This window comes from Myotis daubentonii, chromosome 3 (assembly GCF_963259705.1).
Source record: "Myotis daubentonii chromosome 3, mMyoDau2.1, whole genome shotgun sequence".
In the NCBI taxonomy this organism is placed as follows: Eukaryota; Metazoa; Chordata; class Mammalia; order Chiroptera; family Vespertilionidae; genus Myotis; species Myotis daubentonii.
The window spans coordinates 143,205,063-143,224,263 of record NC_081842.1 but is presented as its reverse complement, the minus strand read 5'-3'; the positions used below and the strand labels follow the sequence as shown (position 1 = coordinate 143,224,263).

Below are 19,201 nucleotides of genomic sequence, written 5' to 3'. Positions count from 1 at the left end.
AGACTTGACTTGGGGCGGTGAATACAAGATACAATATACAGATGATGTATTATAGAATTGTACACCTGAAACCTATATAATTTTATGAACTAATGTCACCCCAATAAATTCAATAAAAATTTTAAATAAATACATACATACATATCTAGGAGATAAGTTAATTCATTATATATAATGAACTGCCTTAAAACATTCAGGTGCAATTCAGAGAACACAAACTGAGAAAGGCTGAAAATATAAGGTCAACACTCAGGAAACAGTAAGACAGACTTTAGAATGAAAACATACGCCGAAACCGGTTTGGCTCAGTGGATAGAGCATCGGCCTGCGGACTGAAGGGTCCTAGGTTCGATTCTGGTCAAGGGCATGTGCCTGGGTTGCGGGCACATCACCAGTAGATGTGCAGGAGGCAGCTGATCGATGTTTCTCTCTCATCGATGTTTCTAACTCTATCTCTCTCCCTTCCTCTCTGTAAAAAAATCAATAAAATATATTTTTTAAAAATCCATAAAATTAAAAAAAAAAGAATGAAAACATACAACTAGCATTTACAAATTGAGTCATAAAAACTTTTTTTATTTATTGAGAAATTCCATATGCTAGTCACTATTAGGTGCTAAGGATATTAAAAACATAAACCTACAGGAATAAAAGAAAGTATAGCATAGAACCAGAAATATGGATGGGAAAGGCAAATAACGTGGGAACAGAAGAATACAGAGAGATAAAAACCCGGAGTTCTTGTGAAGATTCTCATGCATCCAAAGAGAAGTCTTATGTCTCAAGGGCCTCTTTATCCGGTGTAATCCAATTCACTTAACAGAAAGACCATTTCACTGTTTTCCACTGTTTACTCACCAAACACTGGCCAAAGTAATACCATTTACTATTTCCTAGTGTTTTGACCTATATATACTTCAAAACAAGCTAACACAAAATATTATTCTTATGATGCCTTGCAGACCATAAAAGCTTAATCCTTCCACCAACCTCTAAAACCCTAAAGGTCAAGGTGTACCACCTGTCAGAACAGCCTCTTTCTGTCATGAACCACAAGTGAGCAAACAACTTTGGGTGATTAGGACCAGTGGGCCTCAGCCTCATCACCTATGAAAAGATCTTAAATCTCTAAAATCCTTTCCAGCTCTAACTATTTCTGTACATCTAAATCTTTCAAAAGGGTTTTTAATTATCCAAAAATAGATCTGTGCTAAGAAGGTATCTGGACAATTGATATTTGGCCATAGAGCTACAAATAATATAGGGACATATTAAATAGTTTGCTAAGTGTATCCCTAATTAAGAGGGGTTTTTTTCCTATCCCTTAGGAAAAAAGTCCCCAGTCCATTCTCATTAGTTGACCAAAGATCTTAGGCATTATAACCCATTAATAAAAACCTCAAATCAAACTGCTGCCCATTCTACAAACTACCATTCTGCTCTACTATCCACCGAAACATTTGTCAAGAAATTATTACAAGTGACAATTCCATATATTTACAATAGATATACTTAAATTCAACTAGTTCTTTCTTACCTACCACACAAAAGAATGAGGCTTTTAATAAAACATTATATATATACTAGAAGCCCGGTGCACAAAAATTTGTGCACTCGGGGGGAAGTGGGTCCCTCAGCCTGGCCTGTGCCCTCTCGCAGTCTGGGACCCCTCAGGAGATAAAGACCTGCTGGCTTAGGCCTGCTTCCGGGTGGCAGAGGGCAGGCCCAATCCCTAGGTGCAGTCCCTGGTCAGGCTCAGAGCAGGGCCGATTGGGGAGTTGGGGTGCCGCCCCTGTCATGCACAGAACAGGGGGGATCGGGAGGTTGCGATGCCACCCTCAGTCACGCACAGAGCAGGGCCGATCAGGGGGTTGGGGCGCTGCCCCGTCACTCATAGAGCAGGGCAAATCAGTGGGTTAGGGCGCCACCCCCTATCACGCACAGAGCAGGGCCAATCAGGGGGTTGGGGAGCTCCCCCCTATCAGGCACAGAGCAGGGCTGATCAGGGGGTTGGGGCGCCTTCCCCTGTCACGAACAGAGCAGGGCCGATAGGGAGGTTGTGGCCCCGCCCCCTGTCACACACAGAGCTGCAGGGCGATCAGGGGGTTTGGGCGCTGCCCCCTGTCACACTGATCCCGGTGCAGGGAGGCCCCGTGGCTCCGCTGATCCCAGTGCTGGGAGGAATATTACCCTTTTACTATATAGGATAGAGGCCTGGTGCATGGGTGGGGCTGGCTGGTTTCCCCTGAAGGGTGTCCTGGATCAGGGTGGGGGTCCCCACTGGGGTGCCTGGCCAGCCTGGGTGAGGGGATGATGGCTGTTTGCAGCTGGTCACACCCCCTTCAGGGTGGGGGTCCCCACTGGGGTGCCTGGCCAGCTTGGGTGAGGGGATGATGGCTGTTTGCAGCTGGTCACACCCCCTTCAGGGTGGGGGTCCCCACTGGGGTGCCTGGCCAGTCTGGGTGAGGGGCTGAGGGCTGTTTTCAGGCTGGGACTGAAGCTCCCAACTGCTTTTTTTTTCTTTTTATTTATAATTCCTATCAAATAAAAGAGAAACATGGTAATTGGCGTACGACCGCTACCCTTCCCATTGGCTAATCAGGGCGATATGCAAATTAACTGCCAGACAAGATGGCGGCCGGCAGCCAGGCAGCTTAAACTGAACATGAGGCTTGCTTGCTTCAGTGACGGAGGACTCCAACGTTCCCCGCCTGCCACTGCCGGCCTCTGAGCTGCAACTCTAAGCAACTATGTTAAAAATATAGAAGCTAATAAAAACCCCAGAAACCTGCTTTAGTTGCCAGGCTTCAGCCAGCAGGATGGCAACATTGTTTCAAATACAGAAGGTAAACAGAGGCCAGAAACCTGCTTTCAGCAGCGGAAGCCTAAGAGCTGGAGCCTCAGAGCTAAAGCTGGCCCAGAATTTAGAAAAAAAGAAAAAAAGGAGCGGTTGGGAGCTTCAGTCACCCACCAGCCTGAAAACAGCCCTTAGCCCCTCACCCAGACTGGCCAGGCACCCCAATGGGGACCCCCACCCTGAAGGGTGTGTGACCAGCTGCAAACAGCCATCATCCCCTCACCCAGGCTGGCCAGGCACCCCAGTGGGGACCCCCACCCTGATCCAGGACACCCTTCAGGGCAAACCAGCCGGCCTCCACCCATGCACCAGGCCTCTATCCTTTATAGTAAAAGGGTAATATGCCTCCCGGCACTGCGAGGCGTCCCGGCACCGGCATCAGCGTGACAGGGGGCAGCGCCCAAACCCCTTGATCGCCCTGCGGCTCTGTGTGTGACAGGGGGCGCTGCCACAACCTCCCTATCGGCCCTGCTCTGTTCGTGACAAGGGAAGGCGCCCCAACCCCCTGATCAGCCCTGCTCTGTGCCTGATAGGGGGGAGCTCCTCAACCCCCTGATCGCCCTGCGGCTCTGTGTGTGACAGGGTGCAGCGCCCCAACCCCCTGATCCGCTCTGCTCTGTGCATGACAGGGGGCGGTGCCCCAACTCCCCAATCGGCCCTGCTCTGAGCCCGACCAGGGGCTGCACCCAGGGATTGGGCCTGCCCTCTGCCACCCGGGAGCAGGCCTAAGCCAGCAGGTCGTTATCTCCCGAGGGGTCCCAGACTGCGAGAGGGCACAGGCCGGGCTGAGGGACCCCCCCCTTCCCCCCAAGTGCACAAATTTTTGTGCACCGGGCCTCTAGTATATATATATATATATATGACTAATATGCAAAGTGTCCCCTCAGGAATTCGATCGCTCTCTATGACATGTTCTGACCACCAGGGGTTGGCACGGAATAAAGAAATGCCCCAGCTGTCAGCCAGAAGGTCCCGATCAGCCCTCATCACCAGCCAGGCCTAGGGACCATACCCGTGCAAGAATTTTGTGCACCTGGCCTCTAATAATTGCATAAGAGTGAAACATGTTGGTTCCAGGCTTTCTCCTTTCTTTCTTTCCTTTCTTTCTTTCTTTCTCTTTCATTCATTCACTCACACAAGCATTTAAATGTTTCAATAATTTGATTACCCAAAATGTCTATGTTGTTTAAGAAAGAATAAACATTCTATGTGGATAAAAAAATAAAGAGAACATAGTATAATTAATAATGATGATAATGACAGCAATCATGTATATACAGGGGTGGAAAAAGTAGGTTTACAGTTGTAAGTTCAAAATACAGTTAATAAAGCTATTGTAATATCATAACCCATATGTTTTTTTCCATATGAACAACTGTAAACCTACTCTTGGCCACTCCTGTAGTAACTATTATTTGCCATGTTATTCGAAGCTATATATCGATATACTTTATCCTTATAACAACCCCATGAAACAGATGTTATTATAATTACCACTTTAGAGATGAGAAAACTTATACACAAAGAAACTTTCCCAAAGTTACACAGTAAGCACTGAAGACAGGATTGAGATCCAAGCAGGTTAGCTCCAAAATTATGTTGTTAACACTAGGCCAAAAGGCCTCCCATATTTAAAATTTAGCAAATTTTAACTAAATTCTACTAAGATGGTAGCTACATTTCTACTAAGATGGGAGTTTATCAATCTAAGTTTCCATAAAATGGGAATAATAATGAAGACTTTATAGGGGAACAAAACATGTATCCTGCTAACTGTTAGCGTTATAAGGCAATGTTTGGGAACGAATTTTGAGTTCACAGTCTAAGACCCATAAAAAGATTCTTGACATAATAATTCTATTTCTGTGAATTCATCCTATTGAAATATATTCGAAAATCTATGCTTCATAATATGTAGTACATGTTAGACATGACAAGGTTAACTGTAGTTAAAACCATCAGAACAGAAAGAAAATAAAAAGACAGAGGTAAATTTATAAAGTAGTGTATTCTAAAAAGAATGAATAATCTAGTCCAGATCATAAAAGTTGCTTTTTGGCTGTTGTCAATATATCTCAATTCAGAAAAAAAGCTCTTCCACGCTCAACTCTTCAAAAGAAAAGAAAACTCTTAATCATTCTCTATCAGACAGAGGAGAACACAGCACACTGGGGGTACTGAAGACCAACGTTTTCTAGCAAAGTATTCTGATGATAATGGCACCTCATGAAAAGATAGGAGGCACAGAAGATGAAGGAATGGGCAGGAAACAAAGCAATAATTTAAAGAAGATAAAAAGACTGTAAGATAGGATAAATAAGAAAATACAGAATATTCTTTTTTTAAAAAACAATCCCTTCTTTTATAATTTTTACTGAAAGTTTTTGGGAGATATTGGTTAATAAAATTATATAAATTTCAAGTGTACAATTTTATAATACATCATCTGTATATTGTATTATGTGTTCACCACCCTTAAGTCTCTTTCCATACCCATTTATTCTCCCCTTTACCCTCTTCTACCACCCCCATGCCCCTTTCACTCTGGCAATCACCATACTGTTGTCTGTGTCTATGAGTTTGTTTTTGTTTTTGTCTAATCCTTTCACCCAGCTTTCGAACTCCTTCCCTTCTGACAGCTGTCAGTCTGTTCTCTGTATCCATTAGTCAGTCTCCAGTTTGTTAGTCTATATTGGTCATTAGATTCCACATAAAAGTGAAATAATACGGTACTTGGCTTTCTCTGACTGGCTTATTTCACTTAGTATAATACTCTCAGGGTCTACACATGCTATCATCAAGGTTAAGGTTTTTTTCTTTTGTAAAGCCAAATAGTATTCCATTGTGTATATAGATGAACCACAGCTTTTTTTCCAAATAAAGTATTTGGACAATAAAGCCATAATAAAATTAAGAAAATTAAGCATTTGATATATAACTATAAAATCAAAATATGTAAATGCAAGTCAATTCAGTTACACAGAAAACTCACATTATGCCAACTACCATGTAGCCACTCTTGGACATCATTGCACACATCACAAAATTTGCTTTCAGCAGCAGCAGACCTTAATCCCCACTCTATCTTCATAGGCATCTGACATCCCTTTTTTGAAAATGTGTTCAATGTGTCAACATCAGTGCTGCGATGGTCACCCTGTCTTCATTGCTTTGCTTCTTGTTTTGAATGTAATTGAGAATTAAGGTAGGAAAACAGAGAAAAGACAAAAAAGCCAATAGTAGAAATAAGAATGAAGCTAGAGCCCTGGCTGGTGTGGCTCAGTTGCTTGGGCAATGTCTCATGCACTGAAAGGTTGCTGGTTCAATTCCCAGTCAGGAAACATGCCTGGGTTGCAGGCTCAATCCCTGGTAGGGGGTGTGCAGGAGGCAGCCAATCGATGTTTCTCTGTCACACCAATGTTTCTCTCTCCCTCTACCTTCCTCTCTCTGTAAAAATCAATTTAAAAATCTTAAAAGAAAAAGGAAGAATGAAGCTACAATGGCAAAAAAGGGGTCTTAACAATTTCATTCTTTGGAAATGAAATCAGAGGTGTTTCATTAAATAGAGTAAGTGTGGAATCAACATTCAGAGGAGTCATGGGTTGCCTGAATTCCAGAATATTAACAATATGTGACAATGATTACTGAATTTTCTTTTTTTTTTTTTTTTGGCCGTTTGTATATTTACTTATTTATTTTTTTTAATTAAATCTTTATTGTTCAGATTATTACATTTGTTCCTCTTTTTTTTCCCCCCCATAACTCCCCTTCTCCCAGTTCCCGCCCCACCCTCCGCCCTCACTCCCCACCCACTGTCCTCATCCATAGGTGCACGATTTTTGTCCAGTCTCTTCCCACATCTCCCACACCCCTTTCCCCCCCCAAGAATAGTCAGTCCATTCCCTTTCTATGTCCCTGATTCTATTATAATCACCAGTTCATTCTGTTCATCAGATTATTTATTCACTTGATTCTTAGATTCACTTGTTGATAGATGCATATTTGTTGTTCATAATTTGTATCTTTACCTTTTTCTTCCTCTTCTTAAAGGATACCTTTCAGCATTTCATATAATCCTGGTTTGGTGGTGATGAACTCCTTTAGCTTTTCCTTATCTGTGAAGCTCTTTATCTGACCTTCAATTCTGAATGATAGCTTTGCTGGATAAAGTAATCTTGGTTGTAGGTTCTTGGTATTCATCACTTTGAATATTTCTTGCCACTCCCTTCTGGCCTGCAAAGTTTCTGTTGAGAAATCAGCTGACAGTCGTATGGGTATTCCCTTGTAGGTAACTGAGTTTCTTTCTCTTGCTGTTTTTAAGATTCTTTCTTTATCTTTTGCTCTTGGCATTTTAATTATGATGTGTCTTGGTGTGGTCCTCTTTGGATTCCTTTTGTTTGGAGTTCTCCGCGCTTCTTGGACCTGTAAGTCCATTTCTTTCACCAGGTGGGGGAAGTTTTCTGTCATTATTTCTTCAAATAGGTTTTCAATATCTTGCTCTCTCTCATCTTCTGGCACCCCTATAATTCTGATGTTGGTACGCTTGAAGCTGTCCCAGAGGCTCCTTACACTATCCTCGCATTTTTGGATTCTTTTTTCATTTTGCTTTTCCGGTTGGATGTTTTTTGCTTCCTCGCATTTCAAATCATTGACTTGATTCTTGCGCTCCTCTGGTCTGCTGTCGGGCGTCTGTATAATATTCGTTATTTCAGTCCGTGTATGCTTAATTTCTAGTTGGTTCCCCAATATAAGATCGAGGGTCTTATTAGTTTTCGTGTAGATCTCATTAAGTTTATCGGCAGCTTCTAAACAGTTCTTGAGAGACCTTAAAAGTGTGGTTCTGAACTCTATATCTTCCTTTGACAATTTTGTCCTGTTTCTTTGTCTCCGCATTTTGTTATGCTTCCTTGGTGCACCCCCTAGTGGTCTTTGTTCGCAGTCTTAAAGTTAAATCTTGATTGTTGTAGCTAATTCCAGGGAGGGTTTGACCTCCAGGCCAAGTGGCTATGAGAATCAGCTGTGTCAGCAGTGAGAGAACTTCTGTCCTCTAGGGAGGTGCTAATCTAGCCTTTGCCTGAGGCTATCCGGCAAATGCCTCTGTGCAGGGCTTGGGCGGGGCGGGTCGCACAGGATCAACAGGGTGGGCCAGAGAGAGCAGTTATGGCGGCTCTCAGTCCTGTCCCCAGGGGCTCTGCCTCTCTGAGTCCCAGCACCCGCTGCAAAGCTCGGAGAGAAAGCTGCACTCGCTCTGACCGAAGCCAGACAGTCCCGCCTCTCCCGCCTGAGTCTGGGTCCCTAAAGACTCGCCCGGATCTGGTGCTCAGAGTCTGCGACTCCCTCCTGATTGAAAACAACAACCGCACCCTCCGCCACCAGCCCGCTCCGCGCACTCCGCACCTCAGAATTTGACTTCAGCACTGGGCCTCCTCTGAGTGTCCGTGTGCGTTTCTCTTTCCTCCTAGTTGTAGGACTTCCACTCAGCCAGCGTTCCTGTGGTTCTGGGTGATGTCCCTTCCGTTTTTTGGTTTCACTTTTGAAGTAGTTGTTCAAAGCAGCAAACTCCGGCGTTAACCTATGCCGCCATCTTGGTTCTGATTACTGAATTTTCAACAGTAATCAGTTACCAAGAGGATCACACTACCTAACATGCTATATATGTTGTACATACCCATGTGCAGCCATTATATTTTATACAAGCCCTATTTTATTCATTCTTTATATTTGGGGTCATTTCTAAGTACAAAACTTTCAGTCTCGAACATATAAAAAGAACTGACATTAATTATATCCGATGAAGACTAAAACTGAATTATTTACCGGTTAACTAAACTACACTAGACTTTGAGACTCTCAAGGGCAATGATAAAATAGGTAAGCCCTATTTCTTATATTGCACTTAGCAGGGTACCTGATACATAGAGTCATTCTGCAAATGTTCGTTGAATCAATGAGTGAATGAGTACAAAGAATAAACAAATGACTGTGTGAACAAACCACTGAATAAAGTAGACCACCTACCTTGATTGGGTATATATCTTCCAGTCACAAGGGGCTAAATATATAAATCTATCCTAACATAGCTTGTTCCCATAAATTTGTAGAGATGTGGGGAAGGGGTGGCTGATGTGGGGGAGAGAAAACAGAGATGAGGGAGGTAGGGAGAACAGACTAGAAATCCCACTTCAGAAATCTCAAGAGCAGTACTCAAACAATCCATAAAAGGTACTTTACAAGATAGATTTTCCTAAACCCATAATGTCTCTCACAATTAACACCTATTTTAAGGATAACCTAAAAATAACCACGGAAATATACATTGCAAATCACAAAGTTACATACATTGTTTAAAAACACATACAAGAATGTTAAATAATGACCTTGACTTAAACCCAGTTTCCTTAGTGGATTTACAGGAAAACAGGCATTCTTCAGAGACTATGTCATCAGAGTAAAGTAAATGAGGTCTTCACCACATGCGCTATTGCCTTTGTAAAAAGCCAAACAAGACACTCTGCTTTGTCAGGGTTAGAAAAAATAAAACAAATGTTGCTACCATGCTGAGGTGCAGTAAAATCAGGGCAAAGTGGTTTCAGAAATAAATATGAGATATATATTATTTTTGTATTGAAAAAACTGAGCAGCCTTTATCCACAATCACATGTGTATCCAATTATACTTCATTAAAGTTGGGCTACACAATTTGGGGATTTTTCCCCCCTTACAGATGGGGCTGGAAAATAAGTTTTCTTGAAGCAACAGGAAAACTGACAGATGGTAACTCTTTGGACACATACAGCCTCCCTTCCATCCTCTCTCTGTGTCCTCCAAGTGCAACTCATCTTTATGCACCCTAACTCAACTCCTGGATTAAAAAAAAGAAAAAAGAAAAAAAACAGAAGGGTACAATGGTCATCCATCTCTAAATCTAAATGATTTAGGAGTCCCATCCTTCAAACATCATAATAGGAAAATTCAAATGCCATTCAACTGGATAAAGTTAATGCATCTCAAGAGGCATCTAATATAGTACAAGTATACAGTAGAAATTTTATATTCTCTTTGTAAAATTTAGGGCCCACAGCATCTTTCTCAGGTTTAGTAGGCTGTCTTCTACACTAGTCTCAAACTTCAGCTCTAACTGGCTTTCTTTTCAAATAACTAAATAACTACAATTCCAATGCAAGGATAGCAAACTGGGCTAAAAGCCACTTGTGTTTTATAGGAGGAAGAACTGGTCAGAAACTGTGATTCAATTCATGACTCTGCCACTCAATGCTCCCTGGTCTTAAGCAAACTGCAATCTAATTAAGCCTAAGGTTTGTCTTTTGCATAGCTATAATAGTAATAAACTTACTAGTAATAATATTGCCCTGGCTGGTGTGGCTCAGTTGACTGGATGTAGTCCTATGCACCGAAAGGTTACCAGTTCGATTCCTGGTCAGGGCACATGCCCAGGTTGCAGGCTGATTCCAGGTAAGGGGAGTGCAGGAGGCAGCTGATCAATGTTTTGCCACCACATTGATGTTTCTCTCTCAAAAAAAAATCAATTAAAAAAAATAGTAATTATATTGAACAGGTAGTCTGAGCCAGGCTTTATCTTGATTACTTTTAACAGATGACCTCTTTTAACTCTCACAACACTAATATTATCCCCATTTATAGGTGAGAACATTGAGACCTATAGAGAGGTTGAATAACTTATACAATGACTCACAGCAAATGATGAAATGATGAGGCTCAGTTTGAACTCAAGCAATCTCAAGCTACCTCATTCTAAGCTTCCTCCTACCATACCATTCCATTATTCACAACATGACTCACACTGACCCATACTCATCCTTCTCTGTGTAAGAGAAGGCCTTTCACAATTCAATACCACTATTCATGGAAGGGTGGAGTTCCCCCATACTTAAATTGCCTTTGAACCCATCTATGAGATAAACTTTTAGACATGGCCTAAATATCTACTTTCGATGAGAGCCCATCCTAACTCATCCAAACAAGCCACCGTGGTCCTAAGATAACTATGTTTAAGTATGTACTATTGTGCTTACAATGTTACAATTCAATTGCTTTGTGCTTCTTTCTCTCTCTACCCTGTGGGATTCTCAATGGCAGACACCAAACAAATGCATCTTTCTATCCTCTGCACTTAACAAATGTTCAACCACATTTGTTGAATAAATCAATGTCCAGACATTGATTAGTTTTTGCTTAGTTTTTGTAAAGGGCAAACCTAAAGGTCTTGTACACATTAAATAAAACAATAAACTTTATAAACTGTAAGAGCACCTATTACTATTTATAATTAATGTATATCCTTATCATATAATATATGAACTGACTTGAGGAAAGTGTTAACCATCCTATTCAATTAACTTTAATCTAAGGTTTCTCTAATTGTGTGCTTAAATATGAGTATTGAAATTTTTGCTTTTTAATCCAAATTCAAAGTTATTCTGCCTTCTCTAAACAAAATTATTTTGTTTATCAGAAAAGTGGTAAGACACACTTTTTTTGTTAGCACAATGATATATACTATAGCTTCCCAGAATTTGAAATGATTTTTTTCAAACCAGCCATTTCTTTATATATAATTACTAAGAAAGTTATTTATTCATTTCAAAGTTTATATAAAATAATGATTACATAAAGAAGAATTTACAAGATTTAAGATTAAATCCCCTCCTAATACTACCTAAAATTTTTAACTGGGCCACTTACTTAAAGGCACTTAGTAAACCAGCATTGGAAAGTTCTGCAACTTAATAATAATTACTTCACAGGTATGAGCCAATAGTGCCATCCACTGTTCTTATGAATGATCTTTCCCAAATAGTTTTATAGTGCATTAAAAATAAGATTACTTTAAAATTTCATTTGTATAATACTTAAGTAAAAATAAGGTATTTGGGGATTTCATTGAAGACATCAAAAAAGCTGAAAATTTCAAAATAACTAGTTTTTGGATAAAAGTAAAAATGTAACAAGTTCAAAATTGCCACAAATACTTCATTTTCACACATTTAATTGTTTGAGATAAGTCTGACTTCAGTCATAGTCCACATTAACATATTCTTTTTTCTATAAAATAATCATCTATAGCAAAAGAGAAGCAATTAGAATTATATTCCTGCTCATCCAGAACATTTTTTCTGCATTTAAATAACACTGCTGTCACTGAAACACTAAAATATTTATGGAGTAAATACTGTGAGCAAGGAACTGTACCAAAAGTTATGGGAGAGACTAAGATTAATTTTAACTTTGTTTTTCATTCACTTAAAACTGAACAAGTCAAGATTGACAAGCTGATGATAAATGTAAAGTCTAGTACCAACAACTTTATTGACTAAATAGTACAAAGGATGAAAGGAAAGGAAAGGGTCTTGGAGAATTTCGTAGACTATAGAGTATAACAACATCAAAATTCTAAGCAAAACACTTATGAAAGTGCCCATAATGTGTTAGCCTCCACACACTGTAGGCAGCATGTGTCCATGTTAGAAAAAAAGGTCCTAAGAGATGATCTAATACATTCTGTCACACAGCTAGAAAATAACAGTGTCTGTGACTCCAAACCCAAGCACAGAGTTCTCTCCCATGTACCAGGGACTCTAGTACCTTCTGTACAATAGGATGGGGCCACACTCCAGGCCCATGACTAAGAGACAAAGTTCCTGGCCTCCACAAGCTTATAGAACAAGAATAATAACAAAAGGACTCTACTCGACTTAGCGATGTGTCAAAGGAACAGTTATAACCTCTAGATTCAAGTGTCACATGCGCCATGTTAGGACGTCTATAGTTGACTTTTGAAAAGAATTTAAGATAGAAACCATGATATAGAATGTGTGAGGTGTTTGTTTTTTTCAACCCTCACCTGAGGACATGCTTAGAGAGAGGAAGGGCAGGGGTGGTGGGGGGCGAAGGGAGGGGAAGAGAGAGAGAGAGAGAGAGAGAGAGAGAGAGAGAGAGAGAGAGAGAGAGAGAGAGAGAAACATTGATATGAGAAACACTGATGGGTTGCCTACTGTATGTACCCCGACTAGGGATCCAAACTGCAACCTAGGTATGGGCCCTGACAGGGACTCGAACCCACAACCTTTTGGTGTGCGGGAAAATGCTCCAACCAACTGAGCTATCCAGCCAGGGCACATAAGTTATTTTAAGCTGTAACACTAAGAACAGTCTCTCTTTGCTAGTTTTTTAATCAGAAATTCTACCCTTCCAAAAATTACTGGTTAAGCTTTAGCTATCTTTTATCTTTAGTCAAAAGCAGAGGCTTTGCAAATTAATATAATAAATGACAATAATAAGTTCTCATTTGTGAAAGTAGTACTTAACTACTAACCACAAGTGATTAAACACTAACATAAATGACAGTAGAAATGGAATCTCATTAGTGAAATCAATGGCAGTAAAGGTAAGCAAATTGGCTAAAATATTTTCCAAAATAAGGTAAAGAACCTTGCAACAGCACACTGGCCAAAACCAGTGCTTCTCAAACTACCTATAGTGATGGAAGGATTTTTATTTGCAACCAATAATTTTTTGGGATAAAATACAATGAAATAACTTACAAGACACTGCAGTAATGTAAAACTGCCTTAAGAGTTTCTAAAATATTTGCTCTCAATTTTTATACTTGTCACAGACCAGCCATCAGTAGTTAATACCTGCACTAGTCCACAGACCACAGGTTGGGTCACACTGGCTTGAACCATGGATACAGAGGCAGAGAAGCATCGAACAGACTCAAATTACAGCGGAAAGGCTGGGGAGTTTTGTTGTTGTTTTTTTTTTTGGGGGGGGGGAGGTGGATAAGAGATCAATGAAGGACTTGTATGCATGCATATAAGCATAACCAATGGACACAAGACACTGGGGAGGTAGGGTGAGGGCATGTGCCCGGCGGGTAGGGGAGGCCTGGGAAAGGTTGATGGGGGGAAAAAAAAAAAAGACATATGTACTACTATTTGTAATACTTTAAACAATAAAATTAAATTTAAAAAAATAATATTATTGTGGCTTAGTCCCTCCCCTCCCCTCCCCTCACTCTAAGCCTTGTGTAGAGGATTTTGGTTGCCTAAAGCTGACAGTTTTGTATCATCTGGTTAAAGTGAACCTTTCTGCCGGGGTCCAACCCCAGCAGGTCCAGGGGTTCCCAAAGGCGTAGACGGAGTCGGCGAAGAAGGAATGACACGGAGACAGTGTTCAGTTGATCAGCAGCCTAGCCAGGATCTCCAGTCAAGTTCTGGTCTCGATCTCCAGAGAGGTTCTGCTTAGGATCTCCAGCCAGGTTCTGTAGCCATGTTCCCTCGCTAGGTTCTCCAGCCAGGTTCTGTCTGAGATCTCCAGCCAGGTTCGGTCACCAGGTTCTAGTCAGGTTCTCTTGCCAATTTCTGTAGTCAGGTTCAGTCCAGGATCTTTTGCCATGTTGTCTCGCTAGGTTCTGTCTCTAGGTTCTGAGGCCAGTTTCTGTCCAGGATCTTTTGCCATGTTCTCTCCAGCGAACTTCTTCTGTCTCTAGAGAACGTTCTGTGTAGGTTCTGTCTTCTGAATTCTGTCTTCTAAGTTCTGTGTCCTAAGTTCTGTGTTCTAAGTTCTGTCTCCTAAGTTCTGTCTTGTTACATCTGTATTTATACCAGTTGATTCAATCCTATCAATCTCTATTACAAAGGTTAGGGCGTTTCTTATCTCCATTCCAGGGAGTAAAAGATTATGTAGCTTAAGCATGATTGTTCGTAGTTAAAGTGATTAATTACCCGCCTGGCACTTAGTTGAGGGGTTTTATTCCCTCCCTAACTTCAGGGGAAAATCCCTACCTGGGGAAACAACCTTTCTCAGAGACCTTGGTTAAGACACATAGTGCCAAGAAGGTGAGCAAACATATTAAGAACAGTATGCCATATATGCCAGGTCCCTTGAAACAGCAAGCATGGACCAGCTCCCAGCACCTTTCATGCAAGGTTTGATTTAACCACCTACACAAGAGAGAATTAGGACTTCACTAAGCTTACAAGCACAGCTGGATGGTGCCACCTTGTTTAATAAATTCTTATTGCAGATTTTGGACTGGGACTTGCTTTCATTATAATCTGACAGCTGGGCTATAGGGAAGCAACTAATTCTCATTGGTAGCTATTATTCTCTATTAAAAAAAAAACACCTGAGAGCTATGCATGGCAAAATTGGCTTAGGTTAATTTGCAAAGTAATATTAAGCCATAATTTTAAAATAAGTGAATGACTATAAAGTGTGCTGAATTACTTTTGGAAGATGTTTTATCTGGAGATAGTGCCTGTTAGCAAGAGGTGTCATGATGTCCAACAGCTGTCTGTGGGGACGGACTGGGGCTGGAGAAGCTATTCTCAGGAAGAGCAGATTCAGCACAGGACCATGGCTTATATAATCATGACGTGTGAACAACAGTATAGCATGAGCTGAAAAAATATGAGTATCTTTTTCTTGACACCATGCAAAGATATTAAGGACTCAAGAGTCATTACTAAATATAGTAATATAGAGCCATGCCAGAGAGATTATAATATAAAACATCCCACATTTTATCTACCCAAAGTGTTAAAAAAATTCACTTTAGTATAAGGATGATCCCACATATATTCAAACTTCGAGCAGGATCTCTTTGGATCCTTATTTCAAGCTTTTTAAGAGCACTTTTAGTTAAATACCTTTAAAGTTGTTTTTATAGAACATACTTTTCTGAAAAGCTGTAATTTAGGAGTAACACAAAAGATAGCATTTGAGGCTTCTACTTCCCACTGTGTGCTGGTAATGGCAGAAGAGCTTTCCACTCTGGTGCTGCCACTGCAGCTTCTAGAGGCGAAGTGAGGGACATCTGTGCCTCAAAGCCCTGAAATTCAGAGGGCAGAGGAGTCACCGCCTGGAAAGGGTGCCACGCTCAGACCCAGCTGCACTGCCCTGGATATGGAATCAGTGAGCTCCGAATCTCCTCACACAGGAGCTGCAACTGACCCTGAGTTCATAGTCGCCTGTTTTGGATTATTCCAGTCAATGTTAGTTACTTATTGATTCGGGAAATGTTTATCTCTGTATATATCATAATATCTAACACAATGTCTGGTAATATGGTAAGCACATAATAATTATATTTTCACATGCATTATGATTATATATAGTTATAACTATTTCATATTTAATCATTAGAACCAGAAAGATAACAAAAAGCTATTAGTAATAATTATATTCCTCTAAAAACACTGATGAAAATAAATTTGCATTCTTCTTTGTTCATTTGTTCATTCATTCATTCATTCATTCATTCATTCAAATATTTAGAAAGCACCTATGTATCTAGCACTAGAATAGGGACTGACAAATTCTGGACATTACAGAAAGAAAGTGAAAACAAATAAGTTAGTTTGTTTTCCAAGAGCTAATAAGATATTATTAGGGGGCCGGGGTAAATGTAAAAATGATAGTACGCTTTAGGTACATAATCTCAAAGAAAATTAGATTCCCCTTAAAGGTCCCCCAAAACCATTATTTTATGTCTGACAGACAGAAAATAACAAGGCAAGATAAATTTTAAAAGAAAAAGTATTGATAAAGTATTACAGTGTTAAACACTATTTTCTAAAATGTGTTTAGCCCAGGGGAGGATTACCCTTCAAACTGGACATAATATGATAGTAGCATCTAAAAAATGACATAACTTATATCAGAACTGCTAAGCAGCACTCAACTCTTGGTTTGGAAGAACAAAAAACTGTCAAGGTATTGTCAAAAATGATGACTTTAATAGTGATAGAGAAGGCATAATAAAGCACAGATTTTCTTTATGGCCCAATATCTGATTTTTTTACTGTGTGTCCCCTACATTACCTTCTGTCTCCACACTCCAGTCTCAGTACCAGAAAAATTAGCAATTACATACATGGGACACCCTGATAAAAGTGAGCTTTTTTCAGCCTCAGCTCACCTCTTTTGTGTATGTGTTGCCTCCCTGCTGTCCTGACCACAGCACTTGGTTGGTACTTCTCTATGTAAATAACCACACGTACTCACTGAGAGAGAAACATGGATCCGGTGCCTCCTGTCCATGCCCCAACGGGGGACTGGGGATCAAACCCGCAACCTTTTGGTGTCCAGGAGGATGCTCCAACCAACTGAGCCACCTGGTTAGGGCACAAAGCCCCATGTTCTAAATCATTCCAAAAACTTGATGCTATTCTTGCTTTCCATTCCCACAACCACCACTCAGGCTCTCACTCCCTCCTGACTGGGGCACTAAGGGCCTCCTAAGTGCTCTCTATGTATCCAGCAATCTCCCAGCCCCAATCTCCATTACAACCTTGTCCCAGAGTACCCTCCCTAACGCCTGGCTATGATTATTCTCACCACTGCGCCAGACTTCAGGGGCTCCCCTTTCCTTTATCACTCAATTAAGTGTAATTAGATTCTTCACACAAAAGGTAATTTATCACTCTTTTCCTTACACACTCTGAAAACTCCAGACAAACTGAACAAAATTATCTACTTCATAAACAATTATATGGTCCACTCCTATGCCTTTGCTGATTCTTTTCCCGACCTACAATTTTCTTTCATACTACCCTAACCCTTGGAGCCTCACAGGCTAAAAGAGATTAAGGTTGCAAATCAACTGACATTAAAATAGGGAGAGTATCCTGTATTATTCAGGGGTCCCCAATGAATCACAATATAATCACTTAAAAGTGGGAGAGTCAGAATCAGAGGGAATGTGACTATGGAAGATACAAAGAAATACAATGCGCTGGCTTTGAAGATGGACGGAGGAGACCCTAAGCAAAAAATGTGCATGGCCTGTAGATGCTGAACAAAGCAAGTAAACGGATTTCTCCCGGAGAACCTTGGCTTTAGCAGAGTAAGACGTGTGTTAGACTTCTGACCTCCAGAACTCTAAGAGTAACATATTTCAAATATGTATTTCAGATAGTTAATAATCAAAGCATGCTTAGTACCTTGGGTAATATTTACTATAACCCTACAGACAAAACAGTCCACAATGATGAGCATGTTAACCATTCTCCACAATAAAATGCTCTCTTTAAAAAGATTTTAACCAAAGGCATAGCTGTAAAATGAAATCCTAATCCATGTTTATTACCAAAAACGAGAAGTTAGAATAATATTAATCAAAGGTATAAAACCTTGCTGCAAATGTAAGTGTAACTTTCATACAGGGAGCATTGTAGAGGGCACTACAATCACGTGCTTCACAGCTTTTTCATTTTCCTTTCTCATGAAAATGTACAAATACTTTTCTATATCGCATGTCCAAGAAAAAAATCACACCTGAATTCATGAAATATATTGAATATTTTATGAGGAAGTTGGAAAGCAGCTTACCCAGTATTGATGGAAATGATTTCTATCAGTGGATTCTTTCTAATCTTCGGCAAATCCAATGGTGCTCCCCCCAACCGTTTCCCATTATCCTTCTTCTGACCCAGCAGTCTCACAGAGTGACCTTCAAATAAAGCACACAGACCTGCATTAGCATGAGTCACACAATTTCACTTTAATTTACTGCTCTCAACAAATGTGTTAAGATTTTCATTTAACTTTTTCTTTTGTGAGAAAAAAAAAAAAGAAAGAAAGAAAACCTAGAGATGTGATCATTGAACCTAAGAAATACTGCCAAAGGGAAAAACAGCTGTGCTCATGTCCTACAGTGGAAAGTGCTTTGCTTATAATATTGGCACATTTTACTGCACAGATGAGGGAAACAGAAATATCTTCAGAATGTCTTTCCACAGGTATGAATGCTCACTCGCATAGACCAAATACTTATATGAAGCAGGAAGTGTTCACTTGAACACTAGGCCTGCTGGCCAAGTTTGCACTGTGTGGGGGTAGGAAGTGGGGAGAGAAAGCAAATGCAGATTATCTGGTCAAAGCAATTAGCAAATCAAAGAAGTAAAGAATAAACAAACTGATTTTTTTAAAAAACCCACTTTAGAACTGAGTTTTTTAAAACAAATGTCTTTTAACATTTTTTAAAAAAAAATACAAAAGAAAATGAGACCATTTCTAAAACCATTAAAATTTCAATAATTTTGAACTTTGAATTGATTATAAGTTGTACAAGAGGAAATAGTACAAAGAATTCCATCCCCTCAGATTCCCTAATTATTTTGTGTTTGAATTGTCATTTGCTCATTATATACATACATATTATTTTTATAAGATACATCCTATAAAATTTAACCACTGTAAATAAACAATTCAGTTATCTATAATAATAAAAGCATAATATGCTAATAAGACTGGACAGCCTAACAACCTTCCAGACGTCCTTCCAGACATCCTTCC

At 40.2% G+C, this 19,201-nt stretch overlaps 1 protein-coding gene across 5 annotated transcripts in view; it reads right to left on the bottom strand.

Moving 5' to 3' along the window:
• Positions 1-19,201, bottom strand: part of CDKAL1 (CDK5 regulatory subunit associated protein 1 like 1) — a 684,969-nt gene that overhangs the window by 426,235 nt on the left and 239,533 nt on the right. For all 5 annotated transcript variants that reach the window (XM_059688757.1, XM_059688759.1, XM_059688758.1 and 2 more), the window contains one exon: positions 18,236-18,356. In XM_059688757.1, coding sequence (XP_059544740.1) covers positions 18,236-18,356 — 121 coding nt within the window. The remainder of the gene's footprint in view (positions 1-18,235; positions 18,357-19,201) is intronic.